We start from the raw sequence: 21290 nt of genomic DNA, 5'->3' as shown, positions 1-21290 counted from the left end.
GAAATAGAATGCAGAATGAAAAATAATGCATAACTTCAATACAGAACATCTAAATTATTCATTAAATGTGCTATAGGCTGAACTAAGCAGGGGAAGGCTTAGAAAAAACATGTACTTAAATATAAGAATATAAGAATTAACAGAGCATATCTAACAGACAAATTGTGGTTAAGAGGTGCAATTTTGCTTTCATCTTCCACTTGCTCAAAAAAACAGGTTTTGCAGCTACTCATCTTTTTTCATTTTCTATCTTGTCCTTCATAGATATATTGGCTTTTTAAAAAATGAATAAAACTCTGAGCTACCCTTTCATAAACGGAAGCAGTCTTTCAATTTACAAAAGTGACTACGATTCAACAGAAACATCCTTGGTGGAAAATGGGAAATATTTCTTCTAGCCCTCCATACCACATCACCAATGTTGTTTACAGTTTTCAAAATAGATCTTCAGGCTTCAAAGAAGGAGAAAAAGTGGTAAAAATAATATTGCCTGGCAGCTGTAACTTGTCATTTCATAGAATCATACAATCATAGAGTTGGAAGAGACCTCATGGACCATCCATTCCAAACCCCTACCAAGAAGCAGGAAAATTGCATTCAAATCACCCCCAACAGATGGCCATCCAGCCTCTGTTTAAAAGCCTCCAAAGAAGGAGCCTCCAGCACACTCCGGGGAAGAGAGTTCTGCTGCTGAACAGCTCTCACAGTTAGGATAGTCTTCCTAATATTCAGGTGGCATCTCCTTTCCTATAGTTTGAAGCCATTATTCCACAGCCTAGTCTCCAGGATAGCAGAAAACAAGCTATCTCCCTCCTCCCAATAACTTCCGCTCACATATTTATGCATGGCCTTCATCTTGTCTCATCTCAGCCTTCTCTTCTGCAGGCTAAACATGCCCAGCTCTTTGAGCCGCTCCTCATAGGCTTGTCCTCCAGAACCTTGATCATTTTAGTAACCCTCCTCTGGACACCTTCCAGCTTGTCAACATCTCCCTTCAATTGTGGTGCCCAGGACTGGACACAGTATTCCAGGTGTATTCTGACGAAGGCAGAATAGAGGGGTAGCATGACTTCCCTGGATCTAGACACTAAACTCCTATTTATGCAGGTCAAAATTCCTTTGACATTTTTAGCTGCCACATGATATTATTGGCTCATGTTTGACTTGTGGTCCATGCGGGCTCCAAGACCTTTTTCACATGTACTGCTATCGAGGAAGGTATCCCCCATTCTGTATCTTTGCATTTCATTTTCATTTCAGGCATCGCCTTGGTTTGCACATTAACTTCAAACTGTGCTTTCTGATTGGGGCTTTTAAGCTTAAGGATACAATTTGTTGGCTCAGCCATTATGCTATAAGGCATAGGGAATGTTTCCCTAATGCTTTGTTGAGTTTTCTGAATTCACCTGCAGTCTTAAAGGGAGATACTATATCATACTTTTTCACATTTTTCCTTCTGCGTTATAAATGAATATGAAATGTAAGGAGTAATTTGAACTTTTCAATAGATATTATATTCTGTTGTCTTTAACATTATTTCTTGTTCTTCCTCTTCAAAAAATTGTTGTGGCAGGGCACATAGCCAAACTTGGAACACATGCTTAAATAATGGAACATTGCTCCAACACTGAAGTTGGAGTTGTGCCCTCAATGTATGTAGCAAATTTCATTCTGACACTTTCAGTATTTAACAGAATTCTCTTATTTTCACAAATGAGCCAATACACATGAGCAGAATGCTGATGAGACAAAGAAACACCTCTCTTTGTTCAGCCAGTCAGTTTCCAATAGCCCTCAAGCAAAATATAGTGGGATCCTGATATCCATTGGTGTTTGGTTCCAGGATCCCTTGTGGATACCAAATTTGTGATGCTCAAGTCCCATTACATACAATGGCATAGTACAATGGTGTCTCTTATATAAAAGTGAAAAAAATAAATTTTAGATTTTGGATTTTTGTTGAATATTTTCATGCTCTGCATGGTTTTTTTCATGTCAGGAGGGACTTGAGAAATTTAAAGTCGCTTCTGGTGTGAGACAATTGGCTGTCTGTAAGGATGTTGCCTAAGGAATGCCCAGATGTTTTGATGTTTTACCATCCTTGTGGGAGGCTTCTTGCATGGGGAGCTGGAGCTGACACAGGAAGCTCAACCTATTCTCCCCGGATTTGAACTGCTGACTTGTTGGTCAGCAGTCCTGACAGCACAAGGGTTTCAACCCATTGTGTCACTGAGGGCTCTGCATGGTTGAATTCCATAGTTATGAAATGTAGACTGTAACTTGGAATCTGTGGTTCTTTGTTGAATTAAGTGATCTTTAGGAATATGGTTTCTAAGAATAGATCTTTTCTGATGTTGGCAGTCTGCAGGTTAATCTCCATAAAGGCAGGTTAAATTGTATAGTTCATTAATGCAATTTAATCAGAGTAAGATATTTCTATGCTACCAAGCCTTTTCTGTATTTTAATTCTGATCTACCCCTCCTCTCTCTCTTTCTTTGAGTTGGTTTCAGCATAAGTAACAGGAGAACATAGAAACATGCCAGTAATTAATAAATTATTCATTAATTTGGGAAAATGATTACATTTCGGTAGTTGTGAGCTCCTTGGGTATGTTACTACTTCAGGACGGATTGTTTGAAGACAAAGGATTTGATATGGAAAGATAAGAAAAAGATAACTGCCAACTCACAAAACTCTTATTCCTTTAACAGGACAGCTTGATGATGGTGAAGCTGTGGCAATGAAAAATACCTACTCAAACTTCAAAGCAGTTTAAGTTGGTAAGTATAGCATCAGACTGGCTAAATCAGTTTTAAACCCTATGGATAGTCATGCCTCCCATTTAAAGTACATACAACAATTGTTGGGCAATTCAATTCGCCTTGTGCCTAACCAGGGAAGAAATCTTAGGAAGCTTGCCTGTATATTTACACAATTGGACAAAAATGGTCCAGTTATGTAAGAATACTTACCCAAATATACAGATCTTTCAGGAGGTTCTCAGGCTTGCTTTGCAAATATTGACAATGAAAGCATGAGAACACTTTGACATGGACCAGCTGAAGCAATGTCAATATCATTAAATGCTTGCTCCCAACATTTGCGGAAGGGACATTAATCCAAGGTAGGAGTGTGTGAGGAATCCAGTTTAAGTTTGTGTTTCAACAGGTTTGCTTAGACTACATTTCTGGGATTGGCTTGCATTCTGGAAGCCTCACTTTGATGGAAAGCTATAGATAGTCCTGAATAAAATGTATTTATTTATTTATTTATTTATTTATTTATTTACTGTATTTGTATACTGCCTTTCTCAGCCAATCGGTGACTCAAGGCGGTTTCCAACAAATCAGTACACACCCATTTGTAGGTCCTCCAGTGTGTGTCTGTGGTCAACTTCTGGTGAAGGTTGACTATAAAGTTGCATTGGAAGACCTAGAGCAGTGAGTCCCCAGATGTTCTGGCCTTCAACTCCCAGAAATCCTAACAGCTGGCAAACTGGCTAGGATTTCTAGGATTGTAGGCCAAAACACCTGGGGACCCACAGGTTGAGAACCACTGACCTAGAGATTTCTAGAGAGGTGCTCTTGCAGGTTAAAAAAACCCTAGCATTATTTGTATTTACCCCTGGTGCTGGCAAGACTGAAGACAGGTCGAAGGTTCTAATCTGGGAAGAGCATGAATGAGCTCCCTTTGTCAGCTCCAGCATCCCATGTGGGGACATGAGAGAAGCCTCCCACAAAGATGGTAAAAAAATCAAAACATCCGGGTGTCCCTTGGGCAACATCCTTGCAGACAGCCAATTCTCCCATATCAGAAGTGACTTGAAGTTTCTGAAATCACTCCTGTCACGAAAAAAAATTGTTTCCCCACTTTTTTGCTTTTTATGGACTACAAATTCTTTGATTTTGGAAATGCACCTGTAGTACACACAGCTACATATGATCTGGGGAAAATAACCAGCCACTCCTTGTCTTCTCTTTGCTTTTCCTTCCTTCAGCTTTGTGCTTCCAACCTTCATTGAGTTGGTTCAGTGGCTTGTCACCTAGCCAGTTTCAGTAGCACTAAGGCAGATTGCTCAGATTAAATATTTTAATTAAGTTAGTAATTAATTGAAATATGTTTGCCTGGATATGTTTCTTTTTAGCTTTTAAGCTGTGCCAGTTATGTTTGAGATACTAATGATATTATTGTAGCAGTGGTGTGCATTAAACATGAAACAATAATAGATGGCAGGAGTGCAGTTGAAAATCCATGCTGCCTTGTGATAGCAGAGTGTGATGGGAGAAGGCAGATAGCTTTGACTGCAGCTGCATTTTTCAAAAAGGAAAAACCAGCTCTACATAGACTGTATCTAAAATTGTGGGTCTGTCTGAATGGTATTTTCATGCAGCTAAAAATAGGTCACGCTGAGCCAGGAAAAGATAAAGAAGGGGGGGAAAGAATGTGGTTGGAAAAAAAAACCAAGCTGACAACCAATGGATTTTTAAAAAATAACAATAAAAGGATTGGGTGTAGAGCTACAGAAAAAGGAAACAAACAAAAATAATTCCTTTAAGCTTTTATGTGTGTAATACAAGAATGATGTCAGAGAAAGGGTTCCAATTTAGGATTGTTCCAGGCCCAACTTTGAGAGGAGGAGACAGTTCCTGTTGATGTCATTAAGCATTATCCATTCAATACCAAAGGGCCTAAATACCTTAAAGGCATCTGATTCTATCTGATTTTGGAAGCTAAGCATGCTCAATCCTGCTTGATACATGGATGGGAGACCACCGGTAAATACCAAACACTATAACCTATACTTAAAAAAAAAACCAATAGATCTAAAAACATACTGGAAATGACTATTAAAATAGGATTACACTAACAACAAAATTATGTAAAGCTACACCTTATAAGATAAAATACTATTAAAAGATAACAAAAGCAATTAAAACAGATCAGTTTAGAACAATACAGAACTTTCAGACCCCTTGACATTAAGTCTAGTTATGTCTGATTCTGGAAGGTGGTTCTCATCTCAATTTCTAAGCCAAAGAGTCAGTGTTGTCTGTCGGCACCTCCAAGGTCATGTGGCCCGCATATATACATATTCAGCTTTTATAATGATAGGTGGATAGATAAGCAGCACCTTGAATTGTGTCAGTTATAGAGCTGTAAGTAATTATGTTTGAAGATAAGCTCTGAGAAAGCAATCACTACTTCAATTAATCAGAAAGTGTATGTGATGAAACTGCTGCCTCTCAAAGATAACACAATTGCAGTAACTCTGCTAGTGAGCATTCTTTGCAGGAAACCAATTCAGGAAACGGAATAGTGTTGCTTTCCATCAGCTTTTGAAGAAGTGGATAATGCTTAAAATGTTATTTTAAAAAGAGAGCCTGAGTTCTAGCTCAACCCTAGACATTGTTGAATATGGCCTTATTCTTCCTACCAATTACCCAGGTCACTTCCTCTAATAGCCCCGGAAATGAACTTCCATAGACCTGTACCTATTATTGTTGTTGCCTGTTATAGCACTGCATTTAATTCCCGGCCCCCTAGGGTTTTTGAGCTCGCAAAAATCTCAGCCCAGCCTCTTAAATTGTCCTGAACAATGCAGGATTACTTTTAATATATATGTGTTATGATGACAATTCTTATGCTTATATTGTTTTGTTAATCTTATGGTTATGTTGTTTACTCTGTATGTATTCATTAGGCCTGGGCGGTTTCGTTTCGTTAATTCGTAATTCGTTAATAATTCGTTAATTTTTTCAATTACAAAACGATAACAAACCATTCTGGAGCAATTATTTTAAAAAACGAATTTTTAAATACGTTTTGTAAATGCATCGTATTTCGTTATTGTGTTCGTTTCGTTATTGTTTTGAGGTCGTTTCGTTATTATTTCCGCATGTCTGGGCCAGTTTTATGGTTTAATTAGTGAAAAAAAAATAATATCACACCAACAGTCAACAACAGAGGGAGAGGGAAGCTTCAGAAGTTTTTGGAGGTTTTTTAGCGTATTTCGCGGTCGCGCCCGCCATTAACGAATCGATTCGTTATTGTTTCGGAAATCGATTCGTTAATTTTTTACCATTTACGAAATTTTGTAAATATCGAACTTTTTAAAGGGAAAATTTTGTAATTATTTTAAATATCGAAACAAAAAAATACAAATCGATTTTAGAAACAATTTTTTCCGTTGTTACCCAGGCCTAGTATTCATGATGTTACTTGGAAACCGCTCTGAGTCCCCTCGGGGAGATAGAGCGGTATATAAATAAAGTTTTATTATTTGTTATATTATTACCAGAAAATTAGGAATTATTTCTGCATACTAAACAGCTCAAACCTAGTGTGCTAAAACTAGGTTTGGGCTAACATCAAGGGCAAAGAATACTGAGAGCTGCAGACCAATACATCTGAGAGCCCCAATTTAGGCAAAAATCTTACATTCTCAGTTATCATGGCAAGCATTGTGTAACCCAGGGTCTTCCATATTCCTTGCTATCTTTCACAGGATTTTTTTTTACACAGGTTTATTAGCTTCTCAGCATACAGGTGCTTTATTTTATTTTTCACATGCAGAACACACCCAGTTCTTAGATGAACTCCACCTGGTTTTTAGAGTAGTTTCACCTTGAGCCAGGTTTTGAAGCTTTTGGTGCCTGCAGTCATTTTTGCTATGAAGCCTAGAACAGGAGTGGCAACAAAGCAGAGTAAGGGCTATTTCACAAACAAACTTGTGAAACCATGCCAGGAGTTTGAAGTGCCTCCCAAGCATTCAAAAGGACCAGAAACAATGCCATGGAGAAAATAATAGAAAGGTTTGTGCTTGTTTTAGGTTATCCTGGGATGGATTACATTTTTTTCCTTTTGCTACTCTGCTCATAAAGATATGGTTCTTTTTTGATTAAAATCAAGGTACAGTAGTTTCATTGACCCATGGATAAGGAGTCCCAGTTTTTTGAGTTGATTTTTTGACTAAAATTTGTAGACTTCTACATGAATATACAGAGCAGTTCTAAGACTACAGTGAGCTCCAACTGCTATGAAGTCAGTGGAATTTACATTGGAATAGATACGGTATATATTTCACATTTCAATTTGATGACACTTCAGTGCAATGCTATGAGCAAGCTGCTTGTGCCTCTCCTTAATAGAATTTTTACCCTTTTTGTCATGAAGATATGCAAGCTGGACCCACGGTAAAAATGTCTATGTTTCTCTTTGAGTTGGGTAAACTGGCAAAGTTCCATTTGAGGGGATACAGAAAAGAACAAGAAGTATACAGGGTCTTTTGCTTCCCAGCATACTCTTAATTCTTCGAATGTCCAAACCTGCTCAGAGCTGGCGAGATACCTCAGGGAATTCGCTTCATTTTGAATTTCTCTTTGTACTGTCATTTTCTTTCCCTAGTTTCATCTAATGCAATGACCCAGCAACCCCAAGATGAATTTGACAGCAGTGTGGAGCAGGCATTAGACTGGATGAAGACTATCCACGAGAGACTAAAGATCAATGACAATACCAAGGGGCCTCGATCTGCCTTGGAGGCTAGGCTGAGGGACACAGAGGTAAGAATAAAGATACTTCTGATCCGCTGTGTTTTGAGATGTCTGTTTTTTGTACAGAAATGCCTCAGGTTATAAAGCCTCTGACCACTATACTACTTTTCACAAAATCCTTTTTTTTTCATATACATTTTATTGTAAATATATGATAATGAGGAAGGGCACAAGAACGATATAGAACGGGCATTTTTAACGTCTTACATCTTCGTCTTCTTCCATTGTTATATAAAACAAAAATGGTTTCCATGATGTTAAAAAAGAAAAGAGGGGAAAAAAACACTTCTTTTCTAATCTAAAACAGTAGGATAGAAAAGAGGATGCACAGTGTTTTGAAACAAAGAGATAGAAAAGTTGAGAAATGGAAAATAGCCCCAATTAAAGCTTCCTGCCCTGTCTCTGCTGTCTTCTTCATAATAAAGAAACCTATTATTTTTGTCATTAAAATGCTTCTCCAGATTCCTTGGATATCATTGGGGATCCTGTTATTCTTGTCACTAACTTCTCTGTTTTTTTTTTCTTTTATTGTTATTTCTACATCCCTGTACTAATTTTCCCTTGATGCAATAGAAAATGCAATATTTTCATTTTCTTTTCTTCTTTTAAATAGACAATAATTAGATTTTTTTCTTCAAATTTGAGGGGGTCTAGAGATTGTATAAATGTGATCAATTTGTCCATTTCTACCAGATTCATCATTTTTTGTAATCTATAAATCTTGAGTGGGAATTTCTTCAGTAATCGCAAATTCCTTCAGTAATCACAAATAATGAAAAGTTCTTCTCATCTTATTTGGAGAATTTAGTCCATTTATATTTAAGGAAAATATCTTAAGAGTCCTTGTTATTGAGATAGTTGATGATCATTCAGTTCTTCTTCATCATGCGGAGTAGCCTGTTGTTTTTGAAAATCTTCCTTATCCAGGATCTATTGAAGTTGCCATCTCTTCTTGCCTTCTTGGATGTTCTCTTTCTCCTTGATCTTCTGAGCTTTCTTCTGAATCTAAGTCTTTTTAAAAAAAATTTCTCATAAAAATCCTGAATCTTCATGACTGATGTTAACCAATATCTTTGTCCTTTGGAAGATACTATCAGTTATTCTGGGTTTTCCCATCTGAATCTGTAGCCTTTTTTCTTAACTTTATCTGTCAGGAAAAAATAATCTCTCCTTTTCTTTATTGTCTGAGGTAGAAGTTTTCTTAATATTGCAATCCTGGTATTTCCTACTTCAATTGGATTTTTGGCATGACCTTGCAAAGTCTCATGTTTTTTTTTTCCCTGTCAACAAACCAGTCACAGTTTATTCATTAGTGTATGTTGGGATCAAACCCTAAAGGTCCTGTCCTGAATCTCAACCACTTGCTCTGGTCTACCAAGGATTCCAGCCACAACTTCTTTTATTGCCATAGTAAATTCCTATACAGATTACAGTATTCTTCTCAACCTCTTCTCAACCTCTTCTGTTCTTCTGTTCTAGTCAATCCTACTACTAATCTTCTACTACTAGTCTTCTGTTCTAGTCAATCCTACTACTAATAGTATTGCCTCTGTCATCAGTAGTGTGGTACACAAGATCACCAAAATTCTGGATTTTTTTCTCATGCTCCATCTCTGTTGAAAAAGGACAGGTGTTTTGTAGGGCTGAGAGCGCTTTCATTGTGAGACTAGCAAAACATAGCAAAATCTTAATGCTAGTGAGGAAGGAAGAAGGTATTTAGCCTTCCCCTCCCTCCAAATCCAATTCTACTCCAGATTAAAAAACTCACACATGCTTTTTGAATTGGAAGAAAGCTTCCCGTTGATTTACATGGGAATTTCATCTCAGTGCAAACAGGTAACTCCACATCTGGTCCAGATCAGGACAACAGCAGAAGACAAAGGGTTAACAAAAAACCCTGTTTCCACACAAAGGTCCTTGTTTATACTAGAGGCCTTGCATCTGTTTTTTGTTTGTTTCAGCCATTCATGCATATGTGGTGTTTTGTCTCATTTAGTTAGAATGCTGTGTCTGTTGGTTTTCGTTTCTGGTGATTTTTTCCCTTACTGCAGTGATTTTGGATCTTAGTATTATTGTTGGTTCATGTGCTTGTTAAGGATTTTAATTATTGTAAAGCAACACTGGGTATTAACTGATTCAAAGGCGAGGGTATAAAGGTTTGATTTAGTACTGACAAAGGAATTTTTAGTAGTTATACATCATAGTGCAAGCTGGGCCTTGATAATTTATTTTAGGGTTGCACTGGGATTTAAAATTGTCTGTTGTAATAACCATGTTGCAGGCAAACAGAAGTACTCTTCATGGCTTGCAGCCATTTAGTATCCCTGTTCAGGAAAAACTGACTCTGGGTTGGATCCTGCATTTGTGCACATACATGTACAAAGACACACTGATTGACGTAGATCATTTTAAGATGTATTTATTTATTTATCTATCCTGTAATACTTTCAAATTGTGATTAATTCAGGAATTACTGCATAATTCACAAAAAGAGACATTGTTTATCCTAGTGCAAGAAAGACATATGGCTATTTTAAAGGCCATTTCAATAGTTCATTATATTATTATTTACAGCATTTATATACTGCTTTTCTCACCCCGAGGGGGACTCAAAGCGGTTTATGTGCATGTGTGTGTATATATAGAGGGGGGAGGATTTTTAAAAAGTCAAATGATGGAAAATAAATTTCACATTGCCATTACAGGCAGTCCCTGAGTTACAAATATCCAACTTACAAACAACTCATAGTTATAAACAAGGGTGAGACAACAGGAAGTGAGAGAAATCTATCCCTCGGAAGGGAAATTCACTCCTGAAAGAGTTATCATGGGGGAAAGGGTTCTCCACTGAAGCTTTATCTCCATACTTTGTTTCCACAACAAGCCAATGTTTTCAAAATCCAATTATCAACCGGACAGAAAGTGAGGGGAAATCTTCTGAACAGACAGTAAAACAAACACCCAGGGGTGTTGACTCTTCCCCATGATATCCAAAGTGTGTGTGTGTGTGTGGCGGAGTTGCACTTAAATGTACCTGTTCTGACTTAAGCACAAATTAATTTCCATTCTCTGCATGCATTAAGTAAACTTTGGCATTGTAAAGACAGCCTTCTTCATTCAGTCCCAGAGTACTTTGAAAATATGTTTGAAATGTCTCATTGTTAAAAAGGAAGGTGAGGAGAGAGTGAGGATGGATGATCATGGCATAAAGTGAGAGCTATAAGCTAACATGTTAACTCAGTGCTGCAGTATCAGTTTGGAGGCTTATCTAATCCAACATTGTTTTATTAGAGTGACCAAACAGAAGCTTCTCATGGGCCACAGATAGGATATCTATGCAACTCATTTCAGCAAATAGTGTTCACTTTGGTGTCCTGGAAAAAAAAGATCATCTGGAATAGGAGACACAATGAACCTGATTTCTCTGAATTAGTTTGATCCCATCCTAAAGCTGTCCAGTTAAGTGGCCATTGCCACATTTATAAGATATAGTTAGATCAACTCTCTGTCCTGGTGGCTGATCAAGCTCAAGACTGCTTAGTTTCTTTGGCTATGTAGTAGCAATTCCTTTTAAACTATTCATATCTCTCTATGTCACATAGTTCTGGATAAGAATCTACTTCACAAGTTCTACTGCACTGGAGGAAATAACCTATGGTTTTGCCCCCAGATCATTTCACTTTTTGTACACCTGGATTTATAGACTGGCATATGCAAATCTTGTTTCGAAATAAGATCACAGTCGCTTTATTATTGTGGGCCTTTACTCTATTTCCAACTTATGGTGAACTAGAAGCAAATCTATCATAGGGTTTTCTGGGTCACCAGCTGGCTGAATGGGGAATCGAAAGCTGGTCTCCAGAGTCGTAATAATCACTAGGTCAAGGCAATTGCAATTGGCTCTTTAGGCCTGGAGTTGTGTGGTGCTTGGTTGTATTATAGTTTTTACTCACCTTGAATATGTATGTATTTATTTTAAATTGAATTCCTCTTTGTTGTTTTTATATTTATAGCCTGCAAAGCAGTTGCCATTAATAAAAAAGTTAAAAATACATAACTGAACCAAGGAAACAATATTCAATTACAGAAGTGATGAAAAATCACAAAATTGTTGCAGTTCAGCCTTTAATTGTGCCTGCACCTGATTTTTATGGGGATTCTGGGCCTGATAGTGGGGATTCTGGGTCTGCAAGTCAGCAGGAGAGCCAGCAAGGGATTTTAACTCCAAAAATGAGTATTCTGTGTCTGAAGGCCACCTTCCTGAAAGGCAGATCCCTAGAGAATCAAGGCCAGGAACAGATCTGAGCTCAGAGAAGGAAAATTCTAATGAGCATTTAGATAGGAGATCTACGTTATGTCAACATGGAGCTTCACAGGAGAGTTTACAAAGGTCAAGGTGCCTATTAGCCAAGAAGTCCTTATCAGTTTCCCAGGAGAGAGGGTAGATAGGTCCATCAGTCCAGGCAACATTGATGTTTGAGTATAGATATATTGTCAAGTCAAGGGATTTCTACTTCCATGTTCAATGTTTCCTTTTGTTCATGTCTCATGATTCCAAGTTTTGAGGACTGTTCCTGAATCTTGTATTTTGGATTTATTCTACTTTTGTGTTCCTGGTTTTTGATGCTACTCCTGTACTTTGATTTCTGTGGATTATTCTTGATAATTGGGCTTTGGTTTTTTATACTGTTTTGCTGAATTGCCCTTCATATATATTCTTCAAAGTAAACTGCTTTGCTATTTTATCTTGGACTTGTGTGTGAGAGAGTGTGTGTTAAGTACAGAGGTAGTTCCCTGCCTTGGAGTGCAACAAAAATTTTGATTTATTTCATAATCAAAATAGCAGAAACAGATAAAACCTTAGAAATGGGGCAAGTACATACTGGAAGAAGGGAACCTTTAAATTTCTTCTATGTACTTCCTGGGAGATGGCATTTTAAATATATTGTGCCATGATAGAAAATGCATTGTTCCTTATACTCATAAATCTTAGAAATGTTTCTTGTGAACCAGAAGGCAGGACCAGGAATAAAGCAGATTCTTCATATCCTGGTTGTCTTTCAGACAGTTTGTCCTAAAGTAATTGTGGTCTTTTGAAGTTAACACAGAATCAAGAAAGAAAGTGTTGCCTATGCAGAATGGGTATGACTCTTGTTCTTGTTTTTCTGTTCACTTCATGGTACACCAGTTGCAATTTCTAGACCATCTTTAAGGCAGCCCCAAGTGCTATTGCCTCTTTCTGAAGCTGAGAGAGTTGGACGTGCCAATGAGTTTCCTTGATGGAAATAAGATTGAAACTCTGGTGTTCTGAATTCCTAGTAAAATACTCAGACCACCCACATCATATTGCCCATTTTCAGTACCTTATTTCTAGAAGTATAGGGGTTTTTTTGTTTTAAGCTTCCATTTAGAAATAATTTCATAGATTAATTTTACGGTATATTCTTCCTAACAGAAAATCCGTGCGTTGAAACCAGAAGGCCAATTGAAAATGGATTTGGTTCTAATGAAGGCTAATGCTCTCCTGCAGTGCACCAGTGAAGAGAAAAAGCATGAAATATTATTCAAACTGAAGGATATTAAAGCTATGTGGGAAGAAACAGCCATATACATTACACATTGTCACAGGTACAATTGCCATGTGCTGTCTAGCCAGTGGAGTTCTGGTAAACCTAAAACTGGCAGATGATTTTTATGCCTATTTCTCTGACACTTGTTCCAAAACTTCCCATGCCCAGCCCTATTGCTAGGAAAAGGGAAGCAGTTGCCTCCAGTATCTTGTGCTGGCAGATGTGGAAGGGCAATGGTGACAGTGTCTGTATTTCAAAGAAAATGAATCCTGGCAGTCTTGTATTTTATTGCACAGAGGCCAGGATAACTAACTACAACAAGATCTGGCATGTATCCACAATGCTCAATTACAGTAATTTACTACTACTTTAACTGCCATGTGTTTGTCCCAAGGAATCCTTGGATTTATGTTTTGTTTTGGGTTTTTTTTTTGTGTGTGTCATGAGTGACTTGAGAAATTGCAAGTCACTTCTGGTGTGAGAGAAATGGCTGTCTGCAAGGACATTGCTCAGGGAACACCCGGATGTTTTAACATCCTGTGGAAGGTTTCTCTCATGTCCCCACATGAGAAGCTGGAGCTGACAGAGGGGAGCTCACCCCACTCCCCATATTCAAACTGCCAACCTTTCAGTCAGCAGTCCTACCAGCACAAGAGTTTAACCCATTGCATTTTGGTGGGGTACTTGCAATTTTCTCTGGTCCAGTCCCCTAATTTATATCAATGGTGTTTTTTAGCAGGTCATACTTAAATACTTTACTGACTGGAGTATGGCTCTTAGTATTCCATAGGGTGGAGGGATAGCAGTTGAAGTGCTATCAAAGAGTAGTACCTATGCAGCGTGGATACACCACAGATTCTACAAATACCATTTTACAGAACCTGTGTAGCATACCATACAGGAAATATAACTATATCAAGAGTTGCATTAAAATCAGAATGTAACTTCTAGACCTCAGCATTGCGTCCTCAATTTATAAGTTGTCCATCAGAGAATCTGTTATTGTAGCATGACCACAATGTCCCAGCTTACAATGGGAAAACTAAATGTATGACTTCTAGATAGGATAATGTGTTTCAGATAACAAATACAAGACAATCTCTATGCTTTGTTAACAAATAGGAAGAGCCCAAGAAGAGGGAATGACATAGTCTTGCTGAGACTGGTGCAACTAGCCCACCCTCACCAGATAAAAGGAGCCATTTTCAGCTTCTTCACAGTCAATTCATGAGCCTTCTCTGATGAACCAAGTACATTGTCTCCAAACTTGTTGATTCAGGATAACCCAGACATAATACCAAAACAGATGTTATCAGCATTATTTCCTGTATCTCTTTTGGCTGAAACATATATAATTAGATACTTAAACTATGATTCTAGGTTAGCTGTTTAACAAAATAGCATATGTCTGGATTTTGTACAGCAAAAGGACATATTTGCTCAGGTTTCTTCGATCCTTTCTTGTGCATTTTCTCTAATGGAAGTAGTGAAGTAAATCTGTATTGGTTTTGTAGAGGAATATATGCCAGGAATAATACTAATGGTTTTTATCCTGGTTTGCTAATCAAACATAAACCGTAGTTTACAATTTCATACAAAATTACAAACAAAGAGTTGCCACCAGCTAAGAAAATTGAGATAATTGTCATGTGTAAAAGCAACAAAAAGAAGAAATGTGGCCAGAAGTCTTTCAAAATACATGCATGTAGATATTTATTTATTTATTTATTTATTTATTATTTGCACTTGTTAACCGCCACTCTCAAGCCCGAAGGCGACTCGTGGCGGTGTACAGAACATAGAACACAAAGGACAACAGGTTACAATAAATCAGGACCACAACACACATCTTACTAATACACAGCTACTTAACTAAAAATCCGCTTCATCTTGTTTAGGGTCATAATCAATCTCGTAGTCACGGTCCATTCCGGTGGTCATTCCAAAAACATAGCACTTAGTTGAAGGCCTTCTCAAAGAGCCAGGTTTTCAGGCCCTTGCGGAAGGCCATGAGGGAAGGCGCCTGTCTGATTTCAGCAGGGAGGGAGTTCCACAGCCGGGGGGCCACCACCGAGAAGGCCCGCTCTCTTGTCCCTGCCAGGCGTGCCTGTGAGGCAGGCGGGACCGAGAGAAGGGCCTCCCCGGATGATCTTAAGGTCCTCGTGGGCTCGTAGGCCGAGATGCGGTTCTCAAGGTATTTTGGGCCGGAACCGTTTAGGGCTTTGTAGGATAACACCAGCACCTTAAATTGGGCCCGGTAGCTAATTGGCAGCCAGTGGAGCTGGGACAGCAAGGGCGTTGTGTGCTCCCTGTGTCCCGCTCCGGTTAACAACATGGCTGCCGCACGCTGGACTAGCTGGAGCTTCCGGGCCGTCTTCAAGGGCAGCCCCACGTAAACCATCCATAACAACCTCTCTAGCACAGAAGGAGGATATGTTTGCAAGTTACTTCAGGGCCTTGAAATTGGTTTGGAAGAGATTCTGTGTTTCCATAATTGATTTTCCAAGCATTAGGACTCCTTTGGGAAGTGTCACTTAACACATTAAGCTGTCTTTTTTCCCCATGATAGTCGTATTGAATGGGTTTGGCTGCACTGGAGTGAATACTTGAAGGCCCAGGATGAATTCTATGTGTGGATTCACAACATGAAGGTGACCTTGGAGCCAGACATAGAACTACAGCTTGGTTTCAAGGAGAAGCAGTGGCAGCTCAGCCATGCTCAAGTCCTTCTGAACGACGTGGTAAATCAGGCAATTCTGCTAGAACGGCTACTGGAAGAAGCCAGTTCCCTGTATAACCGGATTGGAGATCCAAGTGTGGATGAAGAGATCCAGAAGAAAATGAAAGAAGAATATGAAGAGGTCAAGAATGAAGCACAGGTGAGAGGAACTAACGATTTAGCTAGAAAATGGTAAAAGGACAAACCAGGGGCTGGGCACTTGAGGGTGCGAGCAAGGGGGATGAGCAAGTGATTAAGTGGGGAGCATGGGGCAGAGCAGGTGACATTGCATGTGTCAGGAGAGGGGGCGCTGCATGCTTCTGGCATGTGTGCCATAGGTTCACCACCACTGGTCTAGGAGAAGGGTAGTGACTGCTGTACTGGTCTAAAACCGAATTTAGCCAATACAGGTTCGATCCAGCTGTCCAGACTACCACAAAGCCCCCAAAAACTTTGGAGTTTCCTGCAAAGTCTAGAGTATCCTCAATTGTATCTAAAGTTGAGTTGAAGACAGAAAACCTGGGATACTCACCAGATGCTCCTGTGCATGATGGAGACTGGCAACAATGAATTCAAAATGAGTCCAGATTTCTTGGTTAATGTAGATAAGCCCTTACATTTGTACTGTATGTACACTCTGCCTCTACCAGTCTGCTACACCTTACCCTAAAGCATGTGTGTCAAATGCAAGACCTAATGGGCCTAATCTAACCCGCCACTTTCATTTATTTGGCCATGAAGTCCAGGCACATGTAAACAAACTGCCAAGTTAAAAACAGGAAAAGGTACACATGCATACTAGAATATGTGCTTGTCACCCTCTCTAGTGGCTGGATGCGGTACAGCACACAGGGACTGTGTGCTCCACAGTGATCTCTCCTAGTTGGGGTAATTTGCAGATTTGGGCAAATTGCATCCCTCTCTCTATGGTCCTATCACCTCCTATTGTTCATGTCAATAGGAGCTGGAATCACAAAATGTCCAAAGAGGTTAACTGCTCATGAATTAGCTTTATTCTAACAGTAGGTAAAGATTAACCCTCAAGATGCTGGACTACTACTACATCATTGAACCACAAATAGAGCTGATGGGATTTGTGATACATTTGCATTTGGGAGGCAGCCATTTGTTCTATTTAGTCAGGAGGTTTGGATTTAGATACAAGGGTTGTGGATTTGATGGCTGACTTAAAATGCCCTTTAGCCTTTTCCCACCTTCAGAGACATATAGAATCCTAGAGGTGGATGAGACCCCAAGGGCTACCCAGTCCAACCACCTTCTGCCAGGCAGGAAGGCACAATCCAATCTCTCCTAACAGATGGCCATCTATTCTCTGCTTAAAGGCCTCCAGAGAATTTATTTATTTATTTCAGACGTTTATATCCTATCCTATCTTGACCTTTGCAGAGACTCAGGGCAGCTGACAACAAAAGCATAAATATACATCTTAGGTAAAAATAGTATAAAACATTATAAAAACATCATAAAAACAGTAAAACATTAGAACAATCACCAGAATTAAATCGTCATCCTACACACAGTCCATTCAAGTCCATCAGAGTCCAATTAAACCATAGCTCTACCATCATGTCAGTCTAGTCCACAAAGACCTGATCCCACAGCCAGGATTTCACCTTTTTCTTGAAGGTCATGAGGGAAGGAGAGGATCTGATTTCACTTGAGAGGGAAGGCTCCAGCAGAATCTGAGGCAGTGTATTCCACTGTCAGAAAGTTGTTCCTAATGTTCAGGTGGAATATTTTTTCTTGCAATTTGAATCTGTGACCTAGTCTCCAGAGTAGCAGTGCTGCTGCGTTGCCATTTCACTCATCTCCAACACTTTGCATTTCAAATGCAGCAGACAGAAAATGTAGCTAGTGCTTGTCTTTAATTAGTAATTTGTCTTTAAATTACAAACAATTATTTGAAGGCAACCATAAGGCTGATGTGGCCCTTAATGAAAATGAGCTTGACAACCCTGTGCTAAAGAAGCCAGATCCTGTCTGATATTGAAAGCTAAGCTGGGTCATCCCTGGTTGGTACTTGGCTGGGAGATGGCTAAGGCCTGTCTTGTGCTGCAGGAGAAGGAAACAGCCAAACCTCTGATATTCCTTCCTGAGGAAACCCAATGAAATTCTTAGAGTTGCCAACAGTCAATTGGAGAGTATGGAGTCACATACACTTCATGACCACCAGTTTCTCTATCTCTGTCTTCTTAAGTAAGTGCCTTGGTTTTTACTTAGCCACGATGTCACCACGGAGGTAAAGACAGGAACCCATACATATATAACTTCTTTCTCTAACCTTTTTTTCAGAATAGATCTACAAAACATTTTTGTCACTGATTTGCTTTCCATTTATTTTCCATTCTCTGTCTTGAGCCGAACCCAGTCTAAAAGGTTTATTGGCAAGCAACCCTTCAAGTAATATAAATAATCACCAGGGACATCCTGTCTTTTTGGCTTGAGCAGGAAGAGCTGTGGCAGTTTAATACTTGTTCAGTTTTGATTAGAGGGAGAGAATGACTGCTGTTTGCTGTTGATTGTGTCAAAATGATTTTAGTTCATATAACCTTAACTGAGGCCAAATGAATAATCAACAAAGAACAAAATGTGAATGGGTAAAAGCTGTGCCTGATCATGCAGTGTTAAGGAATTTGGGTGTTTGACAAGAGCAATTAAATTACACTCAACAAGGCTGCTTTTGAAGCATTCATATCCTCCAAACTTTACAACCTCCTTTTCTCTTTTCAATTCAAAATGGCAAGGAGTGTCTCTGGAAGCTTCTGGATATGCAATTGGCCAATTTGGGATACATCAACCTCTGCCTTGAAAGACGATCTAGTTGCACAAACATTGTGCTTCCCAAAAAAAAAAAAAAAAACACTGACCAACACATAAAAATTGTACAAAAGAATAAAAAAGTCACATAAAATTATAATAACAACCCCTGTCAACACAGATAGCATAAAATCAAAATAATATAATTTTAAAACAACAGTAGATAAAACGAATTATCGTCAATTCACAAGGTGCCAAGTATCAGCTTCATATGGGTCCATTTTGCCTACTCAGGGCCAAAGACCTGTCTAAACATCCATGTTTTCGGGTTGGAACGCAAGGATTGAAGGGAAGGGACTAATATAATCTCTTTTTGGAGGCTATTCCAGAGCCAGGGGGCCATCACAGAGAAGGCCCTCTCACTTGTCCTCACTAACTGTGCTTGGGACGAGAGAAGAGCCTCCCCTGTGAATCTCAGAACCCGCACTGGTTTATAGAAAGAGATGCAGTCATGAAGATAGGCAAACAAGCCTTGGAGCTAGACTACAATGTTTGGTGAGTGTCCATATTGGGCAATGCTATGTGCATCCCACTGCCAGTCTGCCTCCCTTCCCTGTGATTCCATCATCTCTAGCTGTGGTTAGTTGTAGAGTTAACTGCCACTGGAACTATGTATGTATTTATCCATTATTACTCCACAGCAGACTGGCAGACAAAGTGTTCTTACCTCTTATAACTGTGTAGTGTGGTAGAAACATGGAAGGCCAATACAGGCCCCCTGATGAAAGTATGACCCTGCAGAGGCAAACTGCAGAATATTTAAGAACATCCTGTTTTCTATACTATCACCATGGCTGAGTGATGTGAGCTGGGTTGAAACCACAGCATTATATGACAGTGTAGATGGGGCTTCAGCCATGGTCACCCTCAGAAGAAAACAAAGGCAAACCCACTCTGAACAAATACTGTCAAGAAAACCCAGTGATAGGTTCACCTTATGGTTGCCATACACCAGAAACAATTTGAAGGCACACAGTGACAACAAAAACACACATATATTTTGGTTTCTTTGGCATACAATTATAATTTTAGTATCAATAATTTGCAAAGATGTGGGTATATCATTATTTTTTCTCTCTCTTTTTAAAAAATCAAAAGGCTGTGACTATATACACCCTTGAAATAGTATATTTGTTTAATAAAAAACCTAAATAATTACAGCACAAGCATGGCTGGGATGTATTTCTTTTTCTCCAACTGAAGAAAAATTGTTTTGAATTCTTGAAAAGAGCCGAGTAACTGAGGAGGCAGTAGGAAAAAGAATAGAACAGATTCTGAGTGTTTTTTAAAGTGAATTATGAGCCAAAAGATAACTCTTCCTCTCTCTGTTTCTGATGTCTCTTTTGTCACAGAGAAGAGTGGGACTGCTGGAAAAGATAACAAAAGAACACGAGCGATATAAGAGCAACATCGACCAGTTTCATTTGTGGCTGACCCAGGTGACAGAAAGATTAAACGGCTGCCTTGGCCAAGAAGCAAAATTGCCAGCAGAAAATAGAATTAAGGCTTTGCAGGTACTTGCTTGTTATTTGTTACTGAGAGCAGGAGACTTTGTTGAAAAAGCTTTGCTTATCTTTCGCATTCCACACAAAGGCACATCTGTGTATGCTCTAAAAGAGCAAATAGGTATAATATGAAAGCCACAAGCTGTGTGCTGTACATGAATATCCAAGAGTTGGGACATTTGCGAATAGACCATTGGACAGATAGGATGATTCCTGCCTCCATACAAAGATGACCTTCCTCTCCTATCATGCATGCGCCAGATTTTCCCTGTCTGTAATGCAAAATGCTCAGTTCATGTGCCATGCATGCATATCTTACATAAGTGGTTCCTGGAATTTTCTAAAAGGAAGTGTGCATTGTGCATTGAGTTTCATCCAAATATACCAGGTATGGACAAACTTCGGCCCTCCGGGTATTTTGGACTCCAACTCCCATAATTACTAACAGCCTACCAGTTGTTATTATGGAAGTTGAAGTGCAAAACACTTGAATGACCAAAAGTTTGCCCATGCCTGATATATATTCTATTTGAACATAGATGTGCTCCACTGTCAGAGAGAAAGTTGGGTAGAAGAAGGCACATGGTTTCTCTGTTTGCCTTCAGAAACATCTTTTTTCTTATCCCGCTATGTCCAGCACTGCACAGAAATATTATTTTCTGTAGAAAATGCTGTTACCTGTGCAGAAAAAATGCACATTTCTGTTAATAAATACAGCATGCAAATTTGCATGGAATAAGTTCCAAATTATGAGTTCAATGCACCAAGTTCCCCTATGGATACTAAGTCTGTGGATGCTCACATTGTGGTCTTTTTTTTTTAAGGAGTTGTAGTGGCAGTTCTTGTGGATTCAAACTGAAGGTCAGCAGTTTGAATCCATGAGATGGGACAAGCTCCCAACTGTCAGCTCCAGCTTCTTCTGTGGGGACATGAGAGAAGCCTCCCACAGGATGGTAAAACATCTGGGCATCCCCTGGGCAAAATCCTTTCAGACAGCCAATTCTCTCACACCGGAAACGACTTGCAGTTTCTCAAGTCACTTCTGACACACCAAAAGAAGTGGTCTTGAAAATTGTATTAGTCGTGAATATTTTCTAGCAGCAG

The 21290-nt window shown here is 39.1% G+C and overlaps 1 protein-coding gene across 2 annotated transcripts in view; it reads left to right on the top strand.

The window, feature by feature from the left end:
* The first annotated feature begins 1633 nt into the window (after window positions 1-1633).
* SYNE3 (spectrin repeat containing nuclear envelope family member 3) overlaps window positions 1634-21290 on the top strand; it is a 60129-nt gene continuing 40472 nt past the window's right edge. For both annotated transcript variants that reach the window (XM_060756016.2, XM_060756000.2), the window contains exons 1-6: window positions 1634-1652; window positions 2713-2781; window positions 7406-7563; window positions 13010-13182; window positions 15694-16003; window positions 20034-20195. In XM_060756016.2, coding sequence (XP_060611999.2) covers window positions 7420-7563; window positions 13010-13182; window positions 15694-16003; window positions 20034-20195 — 789 coding nt within the window. In that variant the 5' untranslated portion in view covers window positions 1634-1652; window positions 2713-2781; window positions 7406-7419. The remainder of the gene's footprint in view (window positions 1653-2712; window positions 2782-7405; window positions 7564-13009; window positions 13183-15693; window positions 16004-20033; window positions 20196-21290) is intronic.

The sequence above is a fragment of the Anolis sagrei genome, chromosome 1, assembly GCF_037176765.1.
Source record: "Anolis sagrei isolate rAnoSag1 chromosome 1, rAnoSag1.mat, whole genome shotgun sequence".
Lineage (NCBI taxonomy): Eukaryota > Metazoa > Chordata > Lepidosauria > Squamata > Dactyloidae > Anolis > Anolis sagrei.
The sequence above is the reverse complement of the archived record's forward strand: the minus strand, read 5'-3'. Positions and strand labels throughout refer to the sequence as shown.